Genomic DNA, 27541 nt, shown 5'->3' on the forward strand with positions numbered 1-27541 from the left:
TAAGTACAAATACAGTTAAATATTACCAAAATAACCTGTCTAACCTTTTTTTTGTACCAAGTTATCAGAGTAAAAAGAGTTATAGCAGAGTAAAAACATTTATTTTAACAACTCATATTCTGTAGATAATTATATTAAGAATGCTGTCAGTCATTTGTGGCTGGTCATTAAACACAAATAATATTTGAGATATTTTTATTTATTTAGCTGAAGTGACAGTTTCGGAATTGTTAACTTTATTCTTAATTACAATACTCATAGATTTAGATGCAAATCCTCTAATTGGTTAGAACAAATTGTTTTTAAATATTTTTCTTGTACTCTACAGTTGAGAGGAACGATAATTCAAAATAGTTTAAATTCCCTATGCAGATTTAATTTATTTAAGCTGTCAACTTCCACAATGACAGATGGAAGTTTGTTCCAGCAATCAACACCCGCTGGCTGGTGGTTGATGAGCTTTTATGACATGAACAGTGTTGTTTCCTAGCAACTTGCACAGTTCATTCAAATATAAAGGTTGTGATTTTTGGCGAAAATGAAACAAATAAAAACACCAGTATCGTTTATTAAAAGTTAGAACACCAGTATTGTTTATTAAAAATTTAATAAAACTTTTATTAAATAAAAGTTAGTGGGTAAAGAACTCATGCATATGTCACTTTCCTTTACACATGACAGAAATTGCTTAGCCCGCTTCATAGCACTTGAGATTCCAAGTTTGGTACCTCTTACTAGTGAATATATTCTGTAACATATTGTGTATATGTTCTGCTAAACATGAGTACTAAAAGCATGCAATCTTTTAGTACTCACTAGTCTTTTACAATTCTTGAAAAACAAAATAATTCAAGAGGTAGGAAAAAAAATCTGAATTGTGCGTCTTGTAAAAAAAAAAAAATTCACATACAGTCAGACCTCTATATAACGAAATTTATTATTCCCTTGAAAAAATTCATTATACAGAAATTTCATTATAAAGAAATGTGACCTTTTCAACAATGAAAAATACTGTAAATTTAGAAATATAGTAAAAGATGGGAAAGAAGTGGGAATGAATAAATTTTCTAACATTTTAAAACAATTTATTAATACATACATATTAAGAAATTACTACTTACATGATGCCCACAATTTATTAGTACACTTTTAAGAATTATGTCTAAAATATTTGGTTATTTTTTGTTGTACACTGGATTCTACTGTGCGCCATTCATAAAAATGTTCGCATTTGTTTAAACTTTAAACACTCAGATATGTTTTGTGTTACATTTTCTTCCCACTGAAGGCCTCGATGCAAAGTTTCAAATGCTGCCAACATTTGCTTGGAAGGTTTAATATTGCCCTCATTTTCATCCACTCATTCTCGATATTGTCACTAGTTCTTTGAATACTTTCCAAAATGTTGGAGTCACTCGGATATTCAGCTACTATGACATCATTATCAACTCCTGAAAATTCATCAAGAACAATTTCTCCACTGATCAAACCTTGCTTGAAACTCTTCCCAAGATTGCTCAATGTCTTTTAGTAGTTCATTCCTCTCATCTCTGTTAATTAGCATTTTATCAAAACCTGTTTTTGCAAAACAATTCTTAATCATTGTTTCCATCACATCTTGACTCCACATTTTCGCCAACTCTGATATGAACACCCACAAATCTATAACAGAATCTATAGGTTGGTTGGTTTCTATTCTCAGTATAATTTTTTTTTTTGAATACGCCTTCGGTAGTGCATTATCAAATTCTTGATAATGCCTTAGTCCATTGACTGCAGTTAAGATGAATTGTTCAGAAGGAAGAAAAGCTTCGCACTTGCAAGTCTCGAAATTACAGAGTGTAGGTGGGCAGGGCAATTGTCGACAATCAACGCGATTTTTCTGTTTTCTTTCATCATCTTTCTGTCGAAATTTAAACTCCACTGCTCAAAAATTTCACTTGTCATTCAAGGTTTTTGTTGTAGTTGTAGTCCAACTCTAACGACTTTACTCCTGTGAAACATCGGGATTGCTTACTTTTACCTATTACCAAAAGCTTCAGTTTTTCGTTATCAGCCATATTTGCAACCAAGAGTGTAATTCTCTCCTTACTATTTATACCGCCTAAACATTTATCACCTTTAAAAGTCAGTGTCTTGTTCGGCAAACATTTAAAAAATAGACGTTTCATCAATGTTGAATATGTCTTTAGATTCGTAGTCCTCCATAATTTTTTTTCAAAACTGTTTCTTTCCAATGAGTATAGTCTTCTTCGATTGCAACTCCACTTTCGTCAGAAATAACTTTTTCAAGTAAGCCATGACGCTCTTTAAATTTGTCCAGCCAACCAGAACTGGCTTGGAATGTTTTGTGTCCTAGAAAAGATGCGTACTCCATAGCCTTTTCTTTTATTAATAGCCCTGATATCGGCATGTTTTGTTCTTGAATCAACTTCATCCACTTAAAAACTGCTTCATCTATATCTTCCCAAAGGCATAATTTCGCACGCTTCCAACTGGGTCCCGTTTCCTCAAACAGTTTGAGAATCGAAACAGGGTTTTTCAGAATGGTTGATACACTACTGGCAGGGGACATAAAATTTTAAAGCGATTTCTTTTCTTTTTTTTTTTAACGTCACAATCTACACTACTAAGCACTCACTTTTTCACACTACACTCAAGGATTTCCTCTTAGACACTGTAAGGTTACTTGCACAGCAGTTAAAACAAAGCTGAAATTAGTGACCACTTGTAGCTACCATGTAAACAGAGACAGTTGAAATTTAGTGAAAGTGTGGATGACTCATTTCTTCGAAACAACAGATGAATTTCTGAGATAAAGGAAAATCACTCTCTCCTAATTCTCTAATAGGATGCTTAAGGTAGAAAATAGGTTGACCAGAGCCAATGCCCACGTTGCGAATATGCCTTAATCTTTGCCAATGGCTGTGGACAGCTGACCAGTGGGACTTCTCAGCATAGTAGTGTATAAGTTGTATAGGTTTTACTTATTTTTAGCTATTGCTGACCCACTGCTGGGCAAAGGCCTCTCCCAAACTTCCATCTTTTTCTGTCCCATGCCTTAGTTGGCCAGTTTCCTCCTGCAGGATTTTACAGGCATCATTAAATTGTAAAATGTTTTAGCCCTTAATTTGTGGAATTAAAACCTTTAGCTATTAAAAGCTAAAGGAATTAATGCTTAATCCATCAGCTTTTTTGCCTAAAGGCCAGAGGTGCGAACGATCATTCCCAGGTCTCTCGAAATCAGTTTGTTATATGGAAATTTCTTCATTATACGGAAACTATTTTCAATGTAAGGACCAAGGGGAAATCAAAAAAGTTCGCTATGTTGAAGTTTGTTAAAGAGAAGTCCGACTGTATATATTTTTTTCTTTTTTTGTATCTCGAAGAAGGGGTTACATGCCTTATTCAGGGGGGGGGGGGTATTTAATAAAATATGGCAGTTCTTCTGCATCAGCATTAATTTGTTTTGCGTGATTCATATATTAAAATATTTTCATTTTCTTTGACAACCACTTTTATCTTAAATTCTGGACTTAAATGAAAGTCCTTGTGTATCACATATCTCAGAGGTTGTATATAGAACATTTTTCATTTGAGTGATGCTGCTTAAAAAAAAAAAAAAAAAAGAAAAGTCTTTGGCTAAGGTAACGAAAGCCAACATGAGAACGACGAGAAATGTCGGATAACTTACGCGGAAAATTAGTTTCCTGACACCGGACTCTGGCACTGCTCTCTTGGTAAACAGACAGTAGGTGTTATAAGTCTGGAGCCGAAATCAAGAAGGATATATTGATTGACAGGTAGGCGTGGCGAACTATGAAATGATTGGTGGTGGGTGCGACAGATGACAAGCTACTGTGTAGTCATTGGTTGGCATTATGATGTGTATTTATGAGTAAAGAACGGTGCATAATAGTTTTGTGATGAACAGTAAACAGGTAATAGTAGCGATGAATCTTAAAGATGGAAGAAATTGGTAAGGAAAATAAAACATTGGTTGATTTTTTGATGGAAACTAAATTAATAAAAGTTTCATTCTGTTCATTTTTATGTTCTTCATTATGTTTTTTTCATATTATTATTAAAAGCAGATTTTTGGAGTTCATGAGTGTTTTTACTATATTGTTGATTTATGTTTGGTTATGAAAAAAGGAAAAGGTTTCTTTATTTTTCGTTATATTTCATAATCTGACCTTAAGTGGTAGGTTAGGAAAAGAAAGATTCTTTTTATATATATATAAAAAAAAAACACACACACAGGGTGATTCACTACCAGTGCGACAAACTTGCAGGAGGTGTAGGGGGCACGAAGACAAATCGGAATCGCATAGCATTGCAGGGTCCGAAATGCCTTCGTCATGCGGTAGATGACGTTGAACGGGAGGTCGTGTGAACAGCGATCCCGCTGGAAGTCAGCGCTTGCGAACCGGTTCCCGAGGCAGTAGGATGGACGAGTATTCAAATGTTGAACTGGCCGACATGCACCTCGTGTGTGGAGCTGCGGACTATAACGGGCGCGCCGCTCTGCGCTTGTACCAGGAACGATTCCCGCACAGGCGTGCTCCTCGTCATACGATTTTTGCACATGTGCACAGAAGATTATGTGAGACTGGTTGTTTCACGAGAGGTACCATGAATCGAGAGTGAACGACGAGGACGCTAGACAATGAGCAGAATGTCCAACATCTTGCAGAAGGCAATCAGAGTACGAGTACTCTAGCGATAGGCCAACGATTGGGTATTTCCCAATCAACTGTATGGAGGATACTGTCAACAAACCAAATGAGTTCATACCATCTGCAACGCGTCCAATCATTGGAGCCTGCGGATTATCCACTGCGAAGGATTTTCGCTACTTGGTTTCTTCAACAGAAATGGTTCGCAAATGCTGACTTCCAGCGGGATCGCTGTTCACGCGACCTCCCGTTCAACGTCCTCTACCACATGATGAAGGCATTTCGGACTCTGCAATGCTATGTGATTCCGATTCGTCTTTGTGCCCCCTACATCTTCTGCAAGTTTGTCACACTGGTAGTGAATCACCCTGTATATATATATATATATATATATATATAGTGAATAGCTATTGAGGTGTTGGCGTTATGATACATGTGTAGCCGCATGAGTATCTTTATAAATAAAAGTACAGTAATAAAAAATTAATATTTTGTTAATAAACAATTTATGCACTAGTCCACCCATGATTCTAAAGAAAAAAGGTTATGTTACCCCCTCCACTTCGGTAGGGGTTCAAGCTCCCATGGGATTCAAGTGGAGGTAACCTGACCTTTTTTAACCATTATGGAAAGCATTCATTAGGGCAAGTTACCATTAGTGCTTCTGAGTGATACTAAACCGATATTCAGCACATTGTTTGCCACGCCTACCCCTCAATCAGTATATTGTTCTCGACTTTAGACCGATAACACTTACCGTCTGTTTACCGAGCAAGCAGCGCAAGAGTGCCGTATCGAGAAACTAATTTTCCGCGTAAGTTATCTGACGTTCTCGTGTTGGCTTTCTTTACCTTCGCCAAGTCTTTAAATGTTTTTAAACCACATATGTCTATACAGGAGTTTTATAATATTTTTCTTGTTATATTCACTGTACTTAATGAAAATTCAAAAGATATAAAGTATGTTATTTTACTGAAATAATTTATGATTTAATTTATGATCTGCAATGGTATTCAAAACTTTTTTTATAAGTCTTGTTTATTCCTCCTATTTGAAAAAAAGTATCATTTTCATTCTGTCTATTCTGGTCATTCTGTCTCAAGGATGGAAAGAATTCGAAAGGCAACTAGAGTAATATTCTAGATCTGATTATCAGCAGTGATTATTCATGCATTAAGATAAAGGATAAAGATAAAGGAACCACAAGGGGTAGCATTGATCACAGTGCACTCATGTGGGATTTACTTAAAGATGTAATTACCATCAAAGGTAGAAGAAAGGGTTTTTGCTTTCGTAAAGGTGACTACAGTAGTCTCAGACAGTTCTTAAATTCCAAACAGTGAGGCCAACTGATGATGTTACCAACAGCAAATTCTAAATGGGAAGCATTCAAGGAGGTAATCTTGGAAGCTACTAGGCTTTTTGTTCCAACTAAGAAATACTGTTCAAGGTTTAGGCCTAAATGGATGTCAAATGAACTAATGCGACTCGTGGTAGAGAAGAAAAATATATGGGATATATAAATTATCAGGCAACACAGAGGCATATGTTAGATATAAGCTAGTCTATAATAAAGTCACAGAGGACGTTAGGCAAGTGAAAGCATATTACAAGAAATCTTTGGCAAACTATACAAAGAGGAACAGCAAATACTTCTTTACTTATGTAAACTCTATTAGGAAGGGGATAAATCAGATTAGTCCACTTGATATCAATGGTTTGACCATTGATGATTCTGCTCAGGTAGCTGACAAACTGAATGAGTATTTTACATCAACATTCAAACATGAGGAGTTATTTAGGGAGGGGAAAGCCAGAAGTCTATCAAACTCTAACAGGGAACTAAAAAAATTTTGTAATAATTGAGAGCAAAATGGAGGAGAAATTGTTGAAGTTAAACATAAAGGCACCTGGGGTGGGTGTACAAATTGTAGTAGTGTGACATTAAGGGCAAGTTGCTGCTGTGGATAAAGAGATGACTGAGTGGGAGAAGACAGAGAGTGGTAATCAGTGGACAATGTTCCTTCGTGGACTAATGTTATTAGTGGGGTCTCCCAGTGTTCGGTTTTGGACCAATTGTTGTTTTCTATATTTATTAGTGATATTGATGAAGGTATATCAGGCTTAATGTTCAAGTTTGCTGATGATATGGAGGTTGGCAGGGTTGTTAATGACAGTACTACTGAAACAGGATCTAGAAAAGTTGGGAAGATGGGCTGAGAGGTGGTAAATGAAGTTCAAAGTTTACAAAGGCAAAGTAAACTGTGTGGTACTACACTCAGAGTAATGGAGAATGAAAAAGACCTGGGGATAATTGTGGTGTCAGATATGAAGTTTTCTGAGCAGTGCAGACAGACTGCCAGAATAGCACATGGGGTCTTGTAAATGATATACAGGAATTTTGCTAGCAGGATAGAGGTGATTATCCCCTTGTGTAAGGTGATGGTCAGGCCACACCTTGAGTACTGCATACAGGTGTGGAGACCTCATTTTAGGAAGGATGTACAGCTGCTGGAATGAGTACAGAGAAGAGCAACGAGATTGGTGAGGGGAACAGAGAATTGCACTTACCAAGAAAGGCTTTAGTTCTGTAAATTACAGCATCTGGAGATTAGACACGTGAGGTGATCTCTTTGAGGTGTATAAGGCCTTGAATGGTTTGAGCAAGCTCAGTGCTGATGTGATTCTTCCTCTTGCTCAGATTATGCACTTGAGGGGGCATAAATTGAAATTGAAGAAAGACATTTTCAGAATAGATGTGTGGAAATTTGCCTTTAGCCAGCAGGTGGTTGATTGTTGAAACAAACTTTCACCTGTCATTGTGGAAGTTGATAGCTTAAATAAATTCAAATAAAAACTAGACAAACTTTTGGAGTTAATGGATGGGTGAAATTTGGAGGGTTTTTTTTGCTGATGCTGTATAAGTGTGTTTTCTTGCATCATATGCCTCTACTAATTCTGATGCTATTCTTCACTCTCACTCTGGTTTTTGATAGTAGTTTTGCTGATAATGAAGAGGCAATTTTTTTTTTTTTTTTAAATCATCAATCGAGTAGTCTGTTTACATTTATCTGTTTTCCTGAAGATCTCTGAAAACATAATTTAGATTAAATTAAAATATGAGGGTTGTTCAATTAAAACACATTCAGTGCATCAAAGTTCTCAGTAGGGTGTGGGAAATGAATGCACATATGCTTAAGCTAACACATTGATGTGCTAGTTCATACTAAGACCTGTGTCTGTTTATTTTGCTCATTATTATGGTTGTGTGTAATTTTTTATATTGAGGGTTTAGTATCAAAGAATGTTAACTACAAAATCATTTTATAGTTCATGTTTTTGTAATTTCCCATTTTCTTGGTTTACCAGAAATGTACTTACAGCCTAAGCTAACTTGTAAAGTACTAGAGGGATACAGTTCTGTGACATGATATGCATTGTTATTTGTATAAAGTTATCACAAGAAGAAAATTCAGTTTTGTAGTTAACATTGTTTGACACTAAACCCTCAATATGGTATTTCAAATAGATGACTGGAAGCATTTACATATAAGCTAAACAAGTTACAGCTTAGCGCAGCACACCATCTTAAAAAATCAATTTTTTAATATTGTCACAGGTGAACTGTAAGAGAGAAGGGCTTCGTACATCTTACAGATTAAGGCCACAACAAGTTTAAATTCGGCCCTGCTTCCAGTATGTACCGGAAGCATTTACTGAAATTGTTTCAATTCTAGATGTCTTCAGGAAATGGTATGATAGAGACTTTCTTTTATCAGTGTGGTTTTTCCTGTTGTATTTTAAAGAAACTGATCCAGTATTAACTGGAAATGATGCTAAAACTTTGAACCACTTGTACCTGCATCAAATGCAAATGGCCTGGACAAATCACACAAAGAATCGTTCCGTTTCAACAGATGTGCTGCAGATGGTACTCAAACACTTTGTATAAAGTTCAGATTTGTCACCATATGACTTTTGAATTTGTTTGGTTTGTTGAAGAAACTTTCAGAGAATGTTTCAGTTTGAGCGATGAAGTTAAAACAGCCATCGGATAGTTATATTAACGCCCAAAATAAATTTTTGAAACTTGTTGGGTGGATGGGATCTATCTAGTGATATTAAAGGAGGCGGCAAAGGAACTAAGCAAACCCTTAGCCATAATTATGAGAGCATCCTTGGATTCAGGGGAGGTTCCCACGGACTGGAGATGTGCAAATATATCCCCAATTCACAAAGGGGGATCAAAGGATGACACGAGTAATTACAGACCAGTTAGTTTAATTCTGTTCCAGGTAAAATTAATGGAGGCACTGGTTAAAGAAGCACTGCAGGATCACCTAGACAAGACTGCAGCAGTAATTCAGACACAACATGGGTTTGTTAAGGGAAAGTTTTGTCTGACAAATTTGATTGGTTATTATGATGTGGTTACAAAGGAACTGGATGCAAAAAATAATTTTGATATCATTTACTTGGATTTCAGGAAAGCTTTTGACACTTGCGTATGGAAGACTACTGTACAAATTGGAGCAGAATGGTATTAAGGGTAAATTGCTTCAATGGATAAAAGGATGGTTGAGTGGGAGAGAAGACAGAGGGTGTTAATCAATGGGTGCTGCTCTTTGTGGACTAATGTTATTAGTGAAGTCCCACAGGGTTTGGTGTTGGGTCCACTGTTGTTTTGTATGTTTATCAATGATATTGATGAAGATATATCAGACTTAGTGTCGAAGTTTGCAGATGATACAAAGGTTGGCAGGGTTGTTAATGGCAGTGTGCTGCTGCAACAGGATCTAGAAAATTTGGGCAGATGGGCTGAGAAGTGGCAACTGAAGTTTAACCTTGACAAATGCAAAGTACTGCATATGGGTAGAAGTAACCCCAGAGAAACGTACCAACTGTGTGGTACTACACTTAAGGTAGTAGAAAATGAAGAAGACCTGGGAGTAATTGTGCAGTCAGATATGAAGTTTTCTGAGCAATGCAGACAGGCTGCCAGGGCAGGTCATGGGGTTTTGTCAATGATAAATAGGAATTTGGCTAGCAGGAAAAAGGAGGTGATTGTCCCTCGTATAAGGCAATGGTCAAGCCACACCTTGAGTACTGCATACAGGTCTGGAGGCCTCATTTTAGAAAGGATGTAGATTTGCTTGAGTGTGTACAGAGAAGGGCAACAAGATTGGTGAGGGGAATGAAGGGATCCTCTTACCAAGAGAGGCTTAAGTTCTGCAAATTGCAGTGGCTGGAGACTAGGTGCCTGCATGGTGATCTGATTGAGATGTATAAGGCCTTGAATGGGTTGAGCACGCTGATGGGATTTTTCCACTTGTTCAGATTACGAACCTGAGTTGGCATAAATTCAAATTAAGGAAAGACAGATGTAGAATAGATGTGCGGAAATTTGCCTTTAGCTAGCGGGTGGTTAATTGCTGGAACAAACTTCCATCTGTCGTTGTGGAAGTTGATAGGTTAAATAAATTTAAGGAGGAACTGGACAAACATTTAGAGGGAATGGTTGTGTGAAAATTTTTTTTTTTTTTTTTTTTGGCTGATGCTGCATAAGCTCATATACTTGCTTTCTTGCATCACATGCCACTACTACTACTACTACCACTACCCAAGTAACTCATGTTTCCTCAGTCAACAAGTGAGCTTTTATACTAGTGGGAGAAATAGCATAAAGGCTTAATTTTCGGTACTCACCTCAATTGATCTGCTTTGTTTCATGATGTTAAAGTGAAATAGGATTAAAACTAATTAAGAATTTTGGTTAAAATTAATAAATAAAGACAGAAACATTAAAAGATCTGTGATTAAAAGTAGCCTGGGAAGAAGTGCACCAACTTATGCCTGGTTGTCTTGTATAAAATATTAAAGTGAAGGTGAAATGCGGCTAATAGTCATAACAATAAACTTTTGTATAAGCATCTTCGGTTGGCATGATAGATATAATTATAATTACCTATTTAAAGAATCCTGATTTCCCTTGATGCATTGCAAAATACATGGGAACCTCACAGGTTCCAGGCCAGTGAAAGACTTGTCGGGAGTTTTGTGTTCAAACATTAAGATTAGTATAATGATGACACCATTCTATGACGAGTGCTTCATATTGAAAGATTTTGTAATTGGATTTTAAATTAATAATAGGATCGGCTGAATCGTGGGTTGTTGTTGTTGTTATGCAAATTTCACGACACAAGGACAACTATGGCCAATATGTGTCTGTCAGAGTCACTATATTCATTTTAATGATTTATGGATATATCAAAGTGTATTTATTATTCCAAGATGTTTAATATATACAGTAGACTTTTGATTTTCCGGGATAGATGGTAAAAAACAAATCCCAGATAATCGATTTCCCGGTTAATACTAAGTGGGTGGTGCGATCGGAAATATAGGTATTTACCTGTGTTTGTTTATTTTCTATAGATTTTAGTTCCTAATTTTGTACCTGTTTTATATATTGTGAGACAACCGAAGACGTCTATACGAAAGTCTCTCGTTATGACTATTGGCCGCATTTAACCTTCACTTTAATATTTTATACAAGACAACCAGGAATAAGTTGGTACAATTCTTCTTCCCAAGCTACTTTTAATCACAGATCTTTTAATGTTTGTCTTTATTTGTTAATTTTAACCAAAATGCTTAATTAGTTTTAATCCTATTTCACTTTAACATCATGTAACAAAGCAGATCAGTTGAGGTGAGTACCAAAAATTAAGCCTTTATGCTATTTCTCCCATTAGTCTAATTCTTATACGGTACTTTAAGAGATTCTATCAGTCACCTAAATTGTCAGCTTTTATACTCACAGCCAGCTGCTATGAGTTTAGATTGCTTTCCTCCTGCCATACTGACATGGTTTCAGCCTACAATTTATCCAGTTTGGTTGGCTTAGTCCCATATTGACAGCCCAGTGTTGCTCCCTACCGATAAGCAACACTTCACCACAACACCAGGTGAAAACTGAACATGTATCTAAATCTCAGTTGGTTCTCTTCCAATCTTAGTTTAGGAGGTATAGCAGTCTTCTCATGTATAACCTCAGACCCCTCTGTAATCCTTTTTGGGAATCATGAAATTTAATTTTGTAATTTTATGCTAAATAGGGCCCACAAACTATTGTAACCTCCCCAACAGTTTAAATCACATGATTGAGACTTTCCTTTCCTTTCTGTACCTACAAAATTTATGTAAACTCATTCAGCTAAAATGTTTGCTAAATTTATGTGAATGTCATATGAAAATGTTGTACAAAAATTAAGGGAAAGAATTTGATATTTTAAAGTTCTTTATTGTAATGTGTTAGTTGATTATATTCAGGGTGATTTAAAATGAAGTGAATAGTATAAAAAAAATCAAAGAGAAAATTGTCATTTATTATTATTGGGATATATACACAGATGGACAGAAAATTTTTGAAAGTTTGCAACTTATTGACCCAGGGACCCTCAAAGCCCCAGAAGTTGCATAGCAGTTATCAGTTTGATGATCCATCTCTTTCCAGACCTTTCAGCCATTTCATATTTACTTTGTTTTTTTAAATCTCTGTGGTACTTTACCACTGTTTCCTTGGGGTCTCTTGTGAGGGGCTATGTCATCTCTTTTGGTACTTCATCCCATCCATCACTTAGATAATGTGTTAATGATATTTTTTTGTCACACATCTACATGAAAGTGAGGAGATGCCATCTTGCTGAAGTTGAAGATCTATGTGGTCTTCATGAAGTTGAAACATAAGCCAGTTATTCAACATGCCCAGGTAAATGTTCCTATTGATAATCTTTTACAAAAAAAGAATGACCATATTTTTTTCTTATGAAATGGCACAAAATGTATTTATTTTTGTTGAGTCCCATACTTTGATGACTTCATAAGGATTTTAATTGCCCTTTGCTTTCATGTGGTAGCTTTTGACTTTACCACCCAATTGAAAAGTAGCTTTTTCACTGAAAGAAAACACAATTTGATGTACATACTCCACTTTCTGTTGAAAGTTAAAACAAACAAAAAAAAACTTATTTCTTGCATTTTGTAATATAGCCTTTGGTATAAGACTGCTTACACCAATTTTTAATTGATAGGTCTTGTAATTTATAAACTTGTGGATCATTTTTGTAGCATCTATCATTGGATACTAGTTATTACTGAATTTGCCTTTGTGGAGTAAAGAAGCCATTTTAATATGTTCCATCCTGGTAGACATAATGGAAATTACATTTCGATTTGTTTTTGGAAGAAATTGGCATCAATATTTAAATCTCTCTCATAATGATATATACATTCAATTTGTCAGTACAATACAAAATGGGGGAAAAAAAAAAAAAACAGTCATAATTTTGATGTAATCATAAATATTATAAACAAAAAAATGTTGTTCAGCTATCAGATATATTGAAGAGCTGTTTATACAAACAAAAGTTGTTGTTTTTTTTTTTTCCTTATAGATTGCATTGAAAATGATGTGCCAGAAAATACAACAATCATTTTTTTTGAAAGTATTACCACTGTAAACAAATGCCTTGATGAAAACAACAGCAGTGTAAGTATCTATTTACTTGTCCATAGTTTTTCTGCAAGTTACTGATGAAGAATTGATAAACAGTTTGATACTGGGCATATCTCTATACTTATTGCTGGCCAGGGAAATAATTTTTTCATATTTAAGACATGTAAAAGTAAATTTACACAATCTATATATTTAATACAGATGCCATTTTCTTCACTTCATTAGTGTGAACGATAGGCTTAACCAATCAGGCTGGAAGTGGTCTCAAATTGAAGATATTTCTTCCTAGATGTGCACAATGTTGTTAAAATTTAAAAATTCCAAATAGTTTTATTTTACGGAACGGGCCAGTTTTGTACTACAAACGAGACTAGTTCAACATTTGCTTCATAGATGGAGACACACATGAAGATGTTAACTGTTAAGCAGTTGTCTAAGTTAAGGCATTTTTTTTTATTAACAATTTGCATGTTCACACAATCATGTCCTTTGTTCTGAAAAAAAAAAAAAAAAAATAAATAATAATAACAAAACTGTGCTACCAATTGCAAAATTCTTTACTAGTGCTGTCTACCTTAAAAGAAGAAACTAATCGTTAGGATTCCATCACAGCTCATTATGTCCCCACGTTGCGCACACAAGCTCATACACTCATTGCCATTTGTTATGTTTAATACATTAAGAACTCATCATGTTATCATTACCATCTTCGAGTTTATTTGTTTCGAGGTTATTTAAGGTAAGTTAAGGATTTAGAAGTATGTCACAGTCAAAATGCTACTCTGACTGGTCGTGTTGAACATACCTTGCAGCAAAGGAGAAACATGCCTTTTCGTGTTTCTGCAAATGATTTTGAAGGACTGATCCTGAATACATTTACACGTATATATTGATACTACATTTCTTTAGGACAGCTAGAGAAAAACTCTGCTACCAATTGAGAAATCTTTGCAACTGGTACAGCTAGCTGTAGCCATTGTGTACAATAGGCCTAACTGATTTGGTCTCAAATTGAAGATATTTTTCCTAGGTGCAGAAAAATGGGAAAATATAAAAATTATGCAGAAACATGGGAAAATATTAATTTACAGGTTCTCTGCCTACCTTAAAAGAAAGAATAGTTTTATTTTACAGAAATAAGAAAGGATTCGATGCATACTGGCTTACCTGCTCATGACAAAACATGGGCCACATTTCTTTAGGACAGCTAGAGAAAAACTCTGCTACCAATTCCGAAATTTTTGCAAGGGGTACTGCTAGTTTAGTATAATAAGTGGCACTGTGATTGGTTCATTGTTTACATTGGCTGTGTATAAGATCACTTAATACATCCTCAGTGTATCCTAGTGTTCAAACTTGATTTAATCTTGAACACGAGTATAAAAAGTTGCAAAATTGAGAGGTCAGCTACTAAATAATCCTGTTTGAAGATGATTCAGTGGGTTGCTGTTATGATGGTTTAAACAAAGAGACAACATGAAACAAAGCACTTAATGTATACCTTGCCAAAAATTGCCCTACAAACCATAAACAGATAACTCACTTATTGTGATACCAGTTGTGTGAAGAATCTCCTGTGGTGTAATCCTCTTCCACAGCGTGTTCTTGATTGAGGTGCAGGGTGCCCAAAACTATCTAGGGAAAAATCATATAGGCTTGAATCATATATTCATTGTCAATGTACAATGAATCTCTATTGTGTTTTTAGAGATTATTTCTCAGATAGAACTATAGTGGTAAGAAATAAATATTGTGAAGTTATTAAGAATGTGAGTCGGGGATGTCCTCAGGGTTCCGTAATAGGACCTTTTGTCTGGAACATCATCATGGACGAATTGCTGGAGAACAACTTTGACGGTGTACAGAGTATAGCGTATGCTGATGACCTAGTTTTATTGGTTCATGGTGATTCCCGTCTTCAGTTGGAGACTAGAGCTGAATTAGCTCTAAACTCACTGGACGGATGGTGCAAGCAAAATAGGTTGGAAATATCAATGACTAAGACTGTCCAAACATTGCTAAAGGGAAGGTTAAGTATAAATCATTCCCCTACTGTTCGGCTGAGTGGAGTGGCTGTGCGATATGCCAGAGTGGCGAAATATTTGGGAATTATGCTAGAAGAAAGACTGTATTTTACAGAGCATATAAAGTATTTGAAAAATAAAGTTAGAGTATTGTATTCCAAGCTCCGGAGAGTTGTGAGGTGTGATTGGGGCATCAAGGCACGTTCATTGAACTTATTGTATGATTGCGTATTTGTCCCGATTATTACTTATGCCTCTGGAGCTTGGGTACATCGAATAGAAAATTCGCTCGTACAAAAATATGTCCCAAGCTCAACGGTTTGTTTTACTAAGCATCACTCGGGCGTGTCGTACAGTCTCGACTGACGCTTTACAGGTAGTTGCGGGCAGGACTCCAGCTTTATATAATGTTTTATTAGCTGGAATGATGCACTACACCAAGAATAATATAAGGAAGACAATATTAGGAGTTTCCTCCTGTCCAGAAGAAAATTATATATATTCAAGAAATGACTTAAAATTGGAAAAGAAAAGGATTATTCTTGAGATAGGAAACCTTTGGCAACTGAATTGGCAAAATTCAGAAAAGGGCAGGCAGTCTTACATGTTCTTACCTTTAGTTCAAACTATTAATTTGAAAATGAAACCATGGCTCCAATTTGGCTTAAACGCTATGTTTTTGATGACTGGTCACGGCTTATCAAAAAGGTTGTTTGAACTTGGGCTTAGAGAGTCTGATCTCTGCACCTGTGGTGGCGTGGAGACTTCTGAACATATAATGTTTGAATGTGTTCAATATTGTAATTTTAGAAATATTTTGGAATGTTCAATTGGAGAGTCGATGGAACGGGATCGTCTAAGTGTTCTGTTTTCTTGTAGAAGAAATTTTGATTTTTTTAATGAATTTGTGAGCGCAGTTTTTAGAAAAAGGAAAAGTTTACTAGATAGTAGTGGCCTGCCACGAGGCAGGGATGGAAACCGCCCTTATTAAGATATGTGGAAGAACAAAACATATTGTTCCTAAGAGCGGGCTAAATGGCCAAAATAAAAACTTGAGTTCAGTTTTAATTTACTAAATTTAATTTTCTACTCTGATGCCAGTCTACGATGAGACAAGCCACGGATGTGCAGTTGCACAGGTAGTGGTTGGCTCAGGCGCTTTAAATGGAATGCACCTTGGTCTATTTTACCTGTTCCAATGTGCATTTACAGCCAGTTTACATGTTGTTTGAGCTCAAAAACACCCAAATAGCTTGTGAGGAGAAAACTGTTCCTTCTGCCTCAGATTTGCTGAGTTTTGACTGAAGACTCCTTTAGAAATTTCTCCAGTCCATCAAATCAGCTGTCCATGAGAGGACTCAGACTAAGTGACAGAGCTCTCCATATGAGTGAAAAGTAGCAAATGACTACATTGTCACAGCTGATTGTTATGACATACAAGTTTTTTTTATACTCAGAATTATAAAAACCTTTTCTGCGAATAAACTTCACAACTCTATCTAACCTTCACTATTTCTCATTGAGCACTAGGGAGGTTGTTTGCTAGCAAACAGCTTCAAGGATCTCTACTGGAAAACTGATTAAAATCTGTTTGTTTGTAAAGATCACTGAAGCAGCTAATGGTGAACACACTTGGGACGAAAATATCATCCTTCTTTCAGTTAAATAACTTTTTAAAATTGTCACTTTGCTGTTCTAATTGATGTATGGCATAGGAATTGCCTTTTCTGACTTGTTTTATTGCAAAAGATGAGTGACTCATTTTATTGCATTTATACAACTCTAAACAGTTGAGGCTTCTACATTTTGATCTCAGGTGAGGAGATTAATTGATTGAGAGAGAGAGATTTTCCCATGAGTTTTTCAGCTTTCATAATTTGCAGGTTAGCCCATCCACAAATATTAATGCCTGTACATTCATAATATACAATGAAAAAAGTTAACAGCTAATATCATAGCAATTGGCTCAATATAATTAAAATAGCTGATGTGCCAAGAAAGGTATGAGTTACCCTATTTTTCTGGCCCACAAGACATCCTTTTTTTCTTGTAAAACGTTGTCCAAAATTCTGATGTTTTATGGTTGCAGAGTACACAGCGATGTTTTTATCTCTGATTTGCTAGAGAAAGTATGGTCAAAATGTCCAGATAGTCTCCTGAAAAAGCTAGTTTTTTTAGGGTGTGACCATTTCAGATCACCCTTATCAGAGACAACAGAAAGGATGGTTGCTAAATTAAACATTACGTTAGCTTTAATCCCAGCAGGTCTTAGCATTGGATATCTCAATTAAAGCATTTATGCACAAGGAGTGGACCAGCTGAATAGAGACATCAAATCATGATTTGACACCAAGAGGACAAATGAAGCAACCAACATTTCATAAATATGTGAATAGGTGAAAAATTTGTGGGAGTTATGAAACACAAGATAGTTGCCATCTTTCAAGAAATCAGCAGTGCCCTTGATAGCACAAAAGATGTTATACTTTCAGCAGTGACTGTGATATTTTGGCGTTCAATGATGAATAAAATATATCTGTTTCAATTATATGCAATAAAATTTTTTTTTCCAAATTTGCCTTAAATGTGGATGTGTCTTATTGTCTGGAAAATATTCTAAATTATAAGGCATTGTACTTCGGTGCCTGTTTAAAAAGAAAACGTGCCTTAAGCATCATATTCCAGTTCAGAATTTTATAAACTGTTCTGGGGCCTACAGTATATGGCAAAGGCAAAGAAAAAGACTGAAAATTGTCAGCAACTGTCCCAGTGCTCACTTGATAAACAGAGAACATTTGCACTTGGTTAGTCCTCTATTGACAATTTTTCTTTCTCTCTATGTACTGAACAAATAGAGGCCATGTGTACTAAATAAATGGAAAGCTTGTTTACTCAGAACATTCAAAACATCATTCTGATACCACCTGTGACAGCAAAACAAAGCAACTAACATTTCATTGTGCTGTTGTTAAATTCCCAAATAGTACACGACTTTCCAATTTCAGAGAGTGAGAATTCATGAGGCAAATGAAGAACACAAGCACTTTATCAGAAGCATAACATTTTACAAAACAATGAAACATAATTGATCATGTGCTGGCAGCCAACCCTGTAACAAGTATGAACAGTATAACTTCAGCAACAACAAAATAACTTATTTGAAGAATCCGAATGTATTATATTAATTGGCTATTCTGAAAATTTTCTCCTGCCTATCTTAATGTAATGTTTTTTTTTTAAATATTTAATCCATTTTTATGCTTAGAAATGGTTGCTGGTGGCTGATTTATGCAACTGTCAAGCGGGAATGTTAAGGTCATTTGAAGACTTGCCCTAAACAAATAAAACCCCTGAACACAAATAAGTATGGTTCTTTTCAGAAATTTACATATTCACAGTTCTACAGCATAAAATTACATTGTATTTTGTAATAGCTAGGCATCTTCTTATGCTGTTACTAAAGAAAATCATGGAGACAGTGTGGTTATGTCACCTGGCAAACATGTGTGGCTTTCACACATGTAAATGAACTCTGATGAAAATTGGAAAATCATGTACCACTTGTAAATTTTTTTTTTTTTTACAATGGCCTGAGATATCTTGCATTGAGAAACAAAAGTTAAAAATTATTACAGCATACAGATTGATTTTATCCATTGTAAAAACTTTTGTTGCATGCAAATAAACTTAACCACAACTCTAGCTTTCACTACCTTTCATCGAATACTATGAAAGGTTGCATCCATTGAACATTAAAATTAGTTTGTTAGTGGAGATCCTTTAGAAAGTCGTGAAGTACTTGGGGTGATATCACCCTGCTTCCAGTTAAATAACTTTTATCTTTTTATGTTGTTGGTTATATATAAAATTTGGTTATTTATAAAATTTTATAGCATTAACACCCAGGTCACATGAAAACAGCTCCGATTGAAATTGGAAAGTTGTGTACTAATTGGTAATTTAACAACAGCACAATGTCTGTCATACAGAAACAAAAATTAAAACTCAGTGGATAAAATAAATGTGCTGTGGTCAACTAATGATGTCTAAATTATAAAACGTTCTTATATTGCATATAAAAATTGCTAATGAATTCAAAATTAACAACTGCGTATACATGGCAAACATTCAGTTACTGATATAACTGGCTACAGCAGGAATGTTTGAAAGCACAGAACAAATCCCCCCATACCATACCAAATATGGCTCATTTCACTAATTTACAAAATTCACAGATCAGGTGCTTACACAGCAGGTGAACAAAATTTGATAAGAAAACACAAATTATATGCTTCCCTCCTTGCACAGTTAAATATCCAGTAGACCATTGAATTTATTCAAACTGTCAGCCTCAACTACCTGAGAGGGCAACTTGTTCCAGCTTTCACTGACTGAAAGAAAACTTCCTACAATCTAATCGAAACCTCAAGCCCAGTAATTTGAATTTGTGATCCCTATTTCTGGAATTGTTTAGAACAGTGAGAATTCCACCTTCATTCATTTTACTAATCCCTCTCAGAGCCTTAAATCTCAATCAGATCACCTCTGAGGTGCCTGGTTGCCAAGCTCTGTAGCATAATCGGAGTATTTCCTCATATGATCTTCCTTTTACCGATCTCACCATTTGATTTGCCTGTCTTTGGTCCCTTTCAAGAAGCTCAATGACTTTTTTTTTTAAATGAGGTCTCCATACTTGAACACAGTATTCCAAATGTGGTCTTACAATTGCCTTATTCAGTGGGATTATGACCTCCCTATCTCTACAGAATAGTGTTCAATAAATAATTGATAGGACACCATGGGCTTTCCTGGCTGCCTGTTTACACTGTTCAGGAAACTTCATATCTGCCCGTACTGTAACTCCCAGAGCCCTTTCTTCCTGCACTGTTTTTAATTCAACCCCACTAAGTGTATAGTTGATTTGTGGGTTGCTATTCCCCAAGTGTAACCTTGCATTTAGCAGCATTAAAACATAGTTGCCACTTCTCTGACCATCTTTGAAGTATGTTCAAGTCATCCAGAAGGAGCACTGCCTGGCACTGATCATTAACAACTCTGCCAATATTTACATCATCTGCAAATTTTGACATCACGCCTTCTATCCCTTCGTCAGTGTCATTTATGAAAATCAGAAACAACAGTGATCCAAGAACTGATCCTTGAGGGACCCCACTCCTGATGTTACACAAATCTGAAGAATGTCCATTAATCACAACCCCCTGTCTTCTGCCCTGCAACTACCCAACAGTCCATCTTAGAACCTTACCAGTAATCACAACCTGTTCAAGCTTATACAGCAACCTCTCATGAGGGACTGAATCAAATGCTTTTCTAAAATGCAAATAAACTACATTGAAATTATTCCCTAAATCCAGCTCCTGAGTAAATGTCAAAATAGCCTACTAAGTTAGTTAAGCATGATTTACCCTTAACAAAGCCATGTTGTGTGTCCTTCGGAATGCCATATCTATCTTAATATTCCTGGATTGCACTCTTAATCGCTACCTCTAATATTTTTCGGACCACTGAAGTCAGACTAATTGGTCTGTTGTTACCAACTTTACTCTTAGAACTGCTTTTATGTATTGGCACTTCTCCAATCCAAAGGAACTCCCTTGAGTCTAAAGATGCCTGCATAATTAACCTCAAAATTTCAATACACTCCCTTGCACTCTCCCTCAAAACTACAGGGTATATGCTATCAACTCTGGGAAGCCTTGCCTTTTGTTAGAAAAACTTTTGAGCATAAAGCTTAGAAGTTTTTCTAATAAATAATCATCTATAATTACAGCATCACTAATTTCTTATGGTTCAGTCTCACTCACACAGCCTCTTCTCAGCATAAAGGGTCTTTCATCAGTAAAGACAGATGCAGAGTACCTGTTCAATTCACCTGCAACATCAGCTGGGTTGTCTAAGACTTTTCCAAACCCAGTGCACAAGGGTCCAATCTGATTTGCTTTTTTCTTCCTTGTATTTACATACATGAAAAATTACTTGTCCCTGTTCTTTGCTCTCTTAGCCAATGTTTTCTGTTATGCAGCCTTGGCCTCCCCAACCTTATATGTGGTACTATTACAGATCAACTTGTACCTGTTGTAGGCTTCAATACATTTCATTGCTCTCTAACTGTCCCATGCTATCTTTTTCTGCTCTATTTGGCCAGCCAGCTCTGCACTCATCCATTTCGGCATGCTTCTCCTGCAATATTTTCTTAAAGGTATGTGTGCATTCATGACTTCTGTGATTTTTGCTTTAAAAGTATACCATAATTCAAATGTATTTGCCATCCCTTGTCAATCTGTCCAGTCCACAGATACCACATAGCACCTTAAATTGTCAAAGCCCCCTCTTCTGAAGTTAAAACCCATGCCTTTAACTACTGCAACATCTTTCTTCATCTTTCAGCTGATAATTGCATGATCACTTCTTGACAATGGTTCTTATACTTTAAGCTTTGCGATGTCATCTGAATCACTAGTAATGATGAGGTCAAGAATATTCTAATCCCTAGTACTTTCTCTAACATGCTGGTACAAATAATAATCTAGTTTATTTAAAAAGGTTTTTTCCCATTGTGAGTTTCCCCTCCCACTTATTCCAATCAGTCTAGGGCAGATTAAAGTTACCCATAATAAGACATTCATGCTTGCTTGCCCATTCCATCTGCATGTAAAGACTCTCATCATATTCTTCACAATCTTCTGGTTTGTAGATTACTCCCATTCTCATTGTTTCTTTGCTTCCGATTAATTCCCCACACATATTCTATGCTGGCAGACGTAACTTCAGACTCAACAAAAGCTCTTTTTGCACTCAGGTTGCTTTTAATAAGAAGTATGACCCTTTCTATCTTTCCTAAACACGTTATACATACCATAGTGGAGCTTATTATCACCAATTTCCTGGTGGCAACACGTTTCTGTTAGCCCTGTTATATCAGCATTAGTTGTCCTAACCAGGAGTTCAAATTCGGCCATTTTATTGATAACACTCCTGACATTACTGTAGACACAGTTGAGACTAAGTAATCTTCTATAGTTTACTACTTTACACACCCCTTGAACTTATTTAGGTTTATATCCCAAGCTATATCTTCCCCCTCATTTTAAACATTGCTGCCCTCAGAATATCCTGTCAACATTGGCTGTAGTGGCAACAAACAAGAATTCATGAGGTGAGTGCAAGCATTACTTTGACCCATATCATCAGATAAACACTGATCTAAATTACCCTTCTCTCCCCCTAACTCACAGTTTCCCTAAACCCTTAGTGCAGTGTTTCTCGAACTTTTCATTGCTGTGGCCACTTTTAAAGGTGCTAAAATTTTGCAGCACACTACAATTGCTACCATATATTAACAAATAGATAGTTATTTCTGTTGGGTGTATACACAAATAATACACTCATTATTTGTGTAGGTTAGGTGAACCTAACTCAGGTGAACGGATCTAGTACATCAAAATGTGACATCACATTGACTGCCAGAAGACACTCAGATTGGTACAGCTTAAATAAATGAATTAATTTTTATTATAAAACTTGGATTTATTATTGTTATTTTTTTATTTGTATTTTCAGTGGCACTCTTGAAGCATACTCGCAGCATACAGGTTGAGAAACACTGCCTTAGGGTATCATCAATGATACTGGTAAAAATCCTTGCACCACCTTTGTTTAAATGAATACCATCTCTACAAAATAAATTCTTACTACCTGCAGATGCGGGCCATGCTGATAAAAATTTCCTCCTAGAGCCTTGCATATTCCCTCAAATCTGGTGTTAATCCACAAAGTTTTCAGCATATAGTCCCTCCTATTGTGTCTTGGCAGAATTGCAGATACATAGACATTGTGACCTAACTTTTCCTCAGCATTTTCTCAATTTAGTCCTGTATTTCTCCAACAGATGGTCAAGTTATGTATGCTTAACATCGTTAGTTCCCACATGAATAAAACTTTCTCTTTACCTCTCTTAAAATTTGGCAGTCTGTTAGTAACATCATCATTTGTAGCTCATGGCAAACACACTCAGGTTCTGGACCACCTATCTTTATTACAAAAAATGTTACCCATTTCCCTGACAATAGATTCACCCAATAAAACTAGATCATCTTTGACCAGAGCAGTCTGCGCTTGACTGTTCTTTTGTGGGTCCCAAATCTGGGATGCATCACTTGGCAGGTCAGGAGATATTTGAGTCCCTGATGAGCTCCCAGTTACATTTGTTTCTAGAGCAAGCACTCATTTTTTCACTGACTCAAATTCTTTTGTAACACACCAAGTTGTAATTTGAGATCAGTACATGCCTTACATCGGTTGCAAAGAAAAGAATTACCAGATGAGTTAGGTCTGTCTACTAGACCAGTCTTTGAATACGTGTCACAGGCTGTACAAACGATGAAGTTTCTACTCACACCGGAAATGCCCTCAGGCATTTCCGTTTAAGTCCCATTGTCTCTGGATTTTGCATTGTAAGTGGATCTTGCAGCAACCATAATTTAAGTAAAATTTGAACTTTACAAAGATTACGAAATTAAAATTTACAGAATTTATGTTAACAAAATAAATGCAAAAATTAAACTGTTGACAAAAATTAAATCACTAAAGAAGTTAAATTTAAGCTACCGAATCCTTCCAAAATATTGATTACAGCTATCTGAAATTCATATTAAGCTGTAGCTTTCCAAATACCGTATTTCCACATGTATAAGAAGCACCTTAATTTTTTGGGGCCCGAAATTTAAAAAAAAATGTATTACATAAAGTTATTGACCTCAAGTTTTATTCATCATAAAATTCATACAACTCCTCATCACTGTCAAAACTCCCATCCATTAGCTTGTCCTTATCTGTGTCTGATGACAAATCACTGTCTTCATATATTGCCTCGTCCTCAGTTCCATCTATGGCATTTGAAATGCCACACTTCTTAAATGACTTGATAACAATCTCAATCTTGATATTATCCCAGGATCTTTTCATCCAGGTACAAACTTCTATAGTTGGTTTCTTCACTTTTCCTGCTGGTGTCAAATTGTCCCCAGAAGACTTCATCCATTGGTTCCATTCGTCTCTCGTGGCAGCTTTGAAGAGTTTGTTAATGCTGACATCAAGTGTTTGGAGCTGGGATGTCAAGCCTCCAGGTATGACGGCAAGTTTTGTTTTTTGCTCTGCAGCAATTTTCTTTGTGTTTTTTGTTATGTGTGCCCTGAACTGATCAAGCACCAATAGGGCAGGTTTATGTAAGAGCCAACCTGGTCTCCTGCTCCAAACTTTCTCAAACCAGATCTTCATCCCGTCCTGATCCATCCAACCCTTGTCATGAACGTGGACAATCACTCCTCGAGGAATGTCTTCTTTTGCCATTGTTTTGCATTTGAAAATCAGCATAGGAGGTAGCTTGGTTCCGTCCACACAACAAGCTAGAACAACTGTATAATGGCTCTTTTCATGTCCACTTGTCTTCACAGTTACAGTTTTCACCCCCTTCTTAACAACAGTTTTGTTACTTGGGACATAAAATTGAAGGGGGACTTCGTCCATGTTTGCAATCTGTCCCAACTCAAACTGATGTGTCTTCCGACATTGAACGACAAAACGATGAAATTCAAAGACCTTCTGCTCATAGCTTTCAGGCATCTTTTGGGCAAGTCTGGTGCGTGTACGCATTCTTAGTCCATTCCGTTTCATGAACCTGAAGCACCAATTGTGTCCTCCTTTGAAATCAGTAACTTCTTTTTCATCAGCAATTCTTCTTGCCTCATGCTGAACCATCTTTTTGGACACAGGAATTCCAATTGCCCTTTGCTCTTCAATCCATATCTTCAATTCCCTCTCTAAATCAGGCCATTTTGCTGACTTGCCTCTCATGGCCTTCTTCTGCTGTGGTGTTTTCAGTAGGGTTTCTTCTTCCCATAGCCAGTCTCAGATTGTTTTCTCAGTTGGAGGAGGAGAACCAACTTACATTCAGCAGCACGATTTCCATTCACATTTGCAAACTGGATCACTTTTAACTTTAATTCAGCACTGTACGAAAATATTTTCTGAGCCATTTCTGGGCAGAACATGGCAAAACGTAACCTAATATACCGGTAACAAGTACGAAACAATGAGCACAAAGACAACAAGCACGAAAAAGCGGGAAATGCAAGTAAAAAAATCTACAACCACTGTATAAGATGCACCCAGTTTTTAGACCCCAAATTTTTCGAAAAAGGGTGCGTTTTATACATGGTAAAATATGGTACTTTACAAATTTAAATTTACAATATAGATACGATACTTACAATACAATTTTAAGTATCGTATTTTAATCACCAGTGAAATTAAATTTAAGCTACACAACAAAAGTTACGAAGTTCCCACCAAAATATCGATAGCAAAGGCTATCTGAATATTAAGCTGTAGCTTTCTGAATACTTAACTAAATAAACACAAACTAACCTGTAGCCTTGATCCCTTATTTTTATGATGCCACCTATATTTTTAGTCGTTTCTGAAAACAACTATTTAAAAAACTGTCAATGTCACAAAACCAAAAGGAATTACCAATTAGAGGAAAGTGCATCATAGTAAAGCAAATTTACAATCAATAACTCATCATAACATATGCAAGTCAGCCTGTGCATATAATTAATATTAGTTGAGGCATACGATGGAAGAAATCAAGCTTATGCAGCATGAGCCAAAAAAACTCCCATTTCACCCATCGATTCACTCAAAATGTCTGTCTAACTCAGCTTTAAATTTATTTAAGTTATCAACTTCCACAACAAGAGATGAAAGTCAGTCTGTTGCAGCAATCAACTTCCCGCTGGCTAAAGGCAAATTTCTGCACATCTATTCTACAACTGTCTTTCCTCAATTTGAATCTATGCCTCCTCAGTTTCTTAATCTGAGCAAGAGGAAAAATCCCATCAGCATTGAGCTTGCTCAACCCATTCAAGGCCTTATACACCTCAACCAGATCACCTCGCAGGTGCCTAGTCTCCAGGCATTGCAATTTGCAGAACTTAAGCTTATCTTGGTACGAGCACTCCTTTGTTTCTTTCGCCAATCTTGTTGCCCTTCTTTGTACTTGTCTTACAACTCTACATCCTTCCTAAAATGAGGCCTCCAGACCTGTAGACAATATTTAAGTTGTGGCCTGACCATTGTCTTGTACAATGAGATAATTACCTCCTTGTCCCTGCTAGCAAAATTCCTGTATATCATTGACAAGTCTCCATGACCTGCTCTGGCAGCCCATCTGCACTGCTCAGCGAACTTCATATCTGACTGCACAATTACCCCCAGGTCTTTTTCACTCTCCATTTCCCTGAGTGTAGTACAACACAGTATCTTTCTCTTGGTTTACTGCTACCCATATGCAGTACTTTGCGTTTGTCAATGTTAAACTTCATTTGCCCAACTTATCTAGATCCAGTTGCAGTAGCATGCCAACATTTGTATCATCTGCAAACTTGGACATTAAGCCTGATATACCTTCATTTATATCATTGATGAATACACAAAACAACAATGGGCCCAGTACTGAACCCTGGGGACTCAAGTAATAACATTAGTCCACAAAGAGCAGTGTCCATTGATTACCACTCTCTGTCCTCTTCCACTCAACCGCCCCTTTATCCATAGCGGCAACTTGCCCTTAATGCCATACTGTTCCAATTTGTACAGTAGTCTTCCATGTACAATGGTATCAAAAGCTTTCCTGAAATCCAAGTATATGATATTAAAATTATTTTTTGCATTCAGTTCCTTTGTGACCACATCATAGTATCAAATTGGTCAGACAAGATCTCCCTTTAACAAACCCATGCTGTGACTTGACTGCTACTGCTGTCTTGCCTAGATGAGTCCTGCAATGCTTCTTTAACCAGTGACTCCATTATTTTCCCCAGAACACAAGTTAAACTAACAAGTCTATAGTTACTTGTGTCACCTTTTGAACCCCCTTTGTGAATTGGTGATACGTTTGCACACCTCCAATCTATGGGGACCTCCCCTGAGTCCAATGAAGTCCTTGTAATTATGGCTAAGGGTTTGCTTACTTCCTTTGCTGCCTCCTTTACTATAACTGGATAGTCCCATCTACCCCAGGTGCCTTCCTTATGTTTAACTTCAACAATTCCTCCATCACTTTGCTCTCAGTTATTACAAAATCATTTATCTCCCTGTTAGAGTGTGATAAACGTCTGGCATTCCCCTCCTTGATGTGAATGTAGATGCAAAATAGTCATTCATTTTATCAGCTACCTGAGCATGATCATCAATAGTCAAACCATCTATGTTAAGTGGACCAATTTGATTCATCC

The 27541-nt window shown here is 36.4% G+C and overlaps 1 protein-coding gene across 1 annotated transcript in view; it reads left to right on the plus strand.

Moving 5' to 3' along the window:
* LOC150091416 (osteopetrosis-associated transmembrane protein 1-like) overlaps positions 1–27541 on the plus strand; it is a 58370-nt gene that overhangs the window by 6431 nt on the left and 24398 nt on the right. Inside the window, exon 3 of the mRNA XM_090383789.1 lies at positions 13139–13233. Within this exon, the coding sequence (XP_090239915.1) occupies positions 13139–13233 (95 nt within the window). The remainder of the gene's footprint in view (positions 1–13138; positions 13234–27541) is intronic.

Source organism: Mastigoproctus giganteus, chromosome 1, assembly GCF_048544385.1.
Source record: "Mastigoproctus giganteus isolate SK-2022 chromosome 1, ASM4854438v1, whole genome shotgun sequence".
Classification (NCBI taxonomy): domain Eukaryota; kingdom Metazoa; phylum Arthropoda; class Arachnida; order Uropygi; family Thelyphonidae; genus Mastigoproctus; species Mastigoproctus giganteus.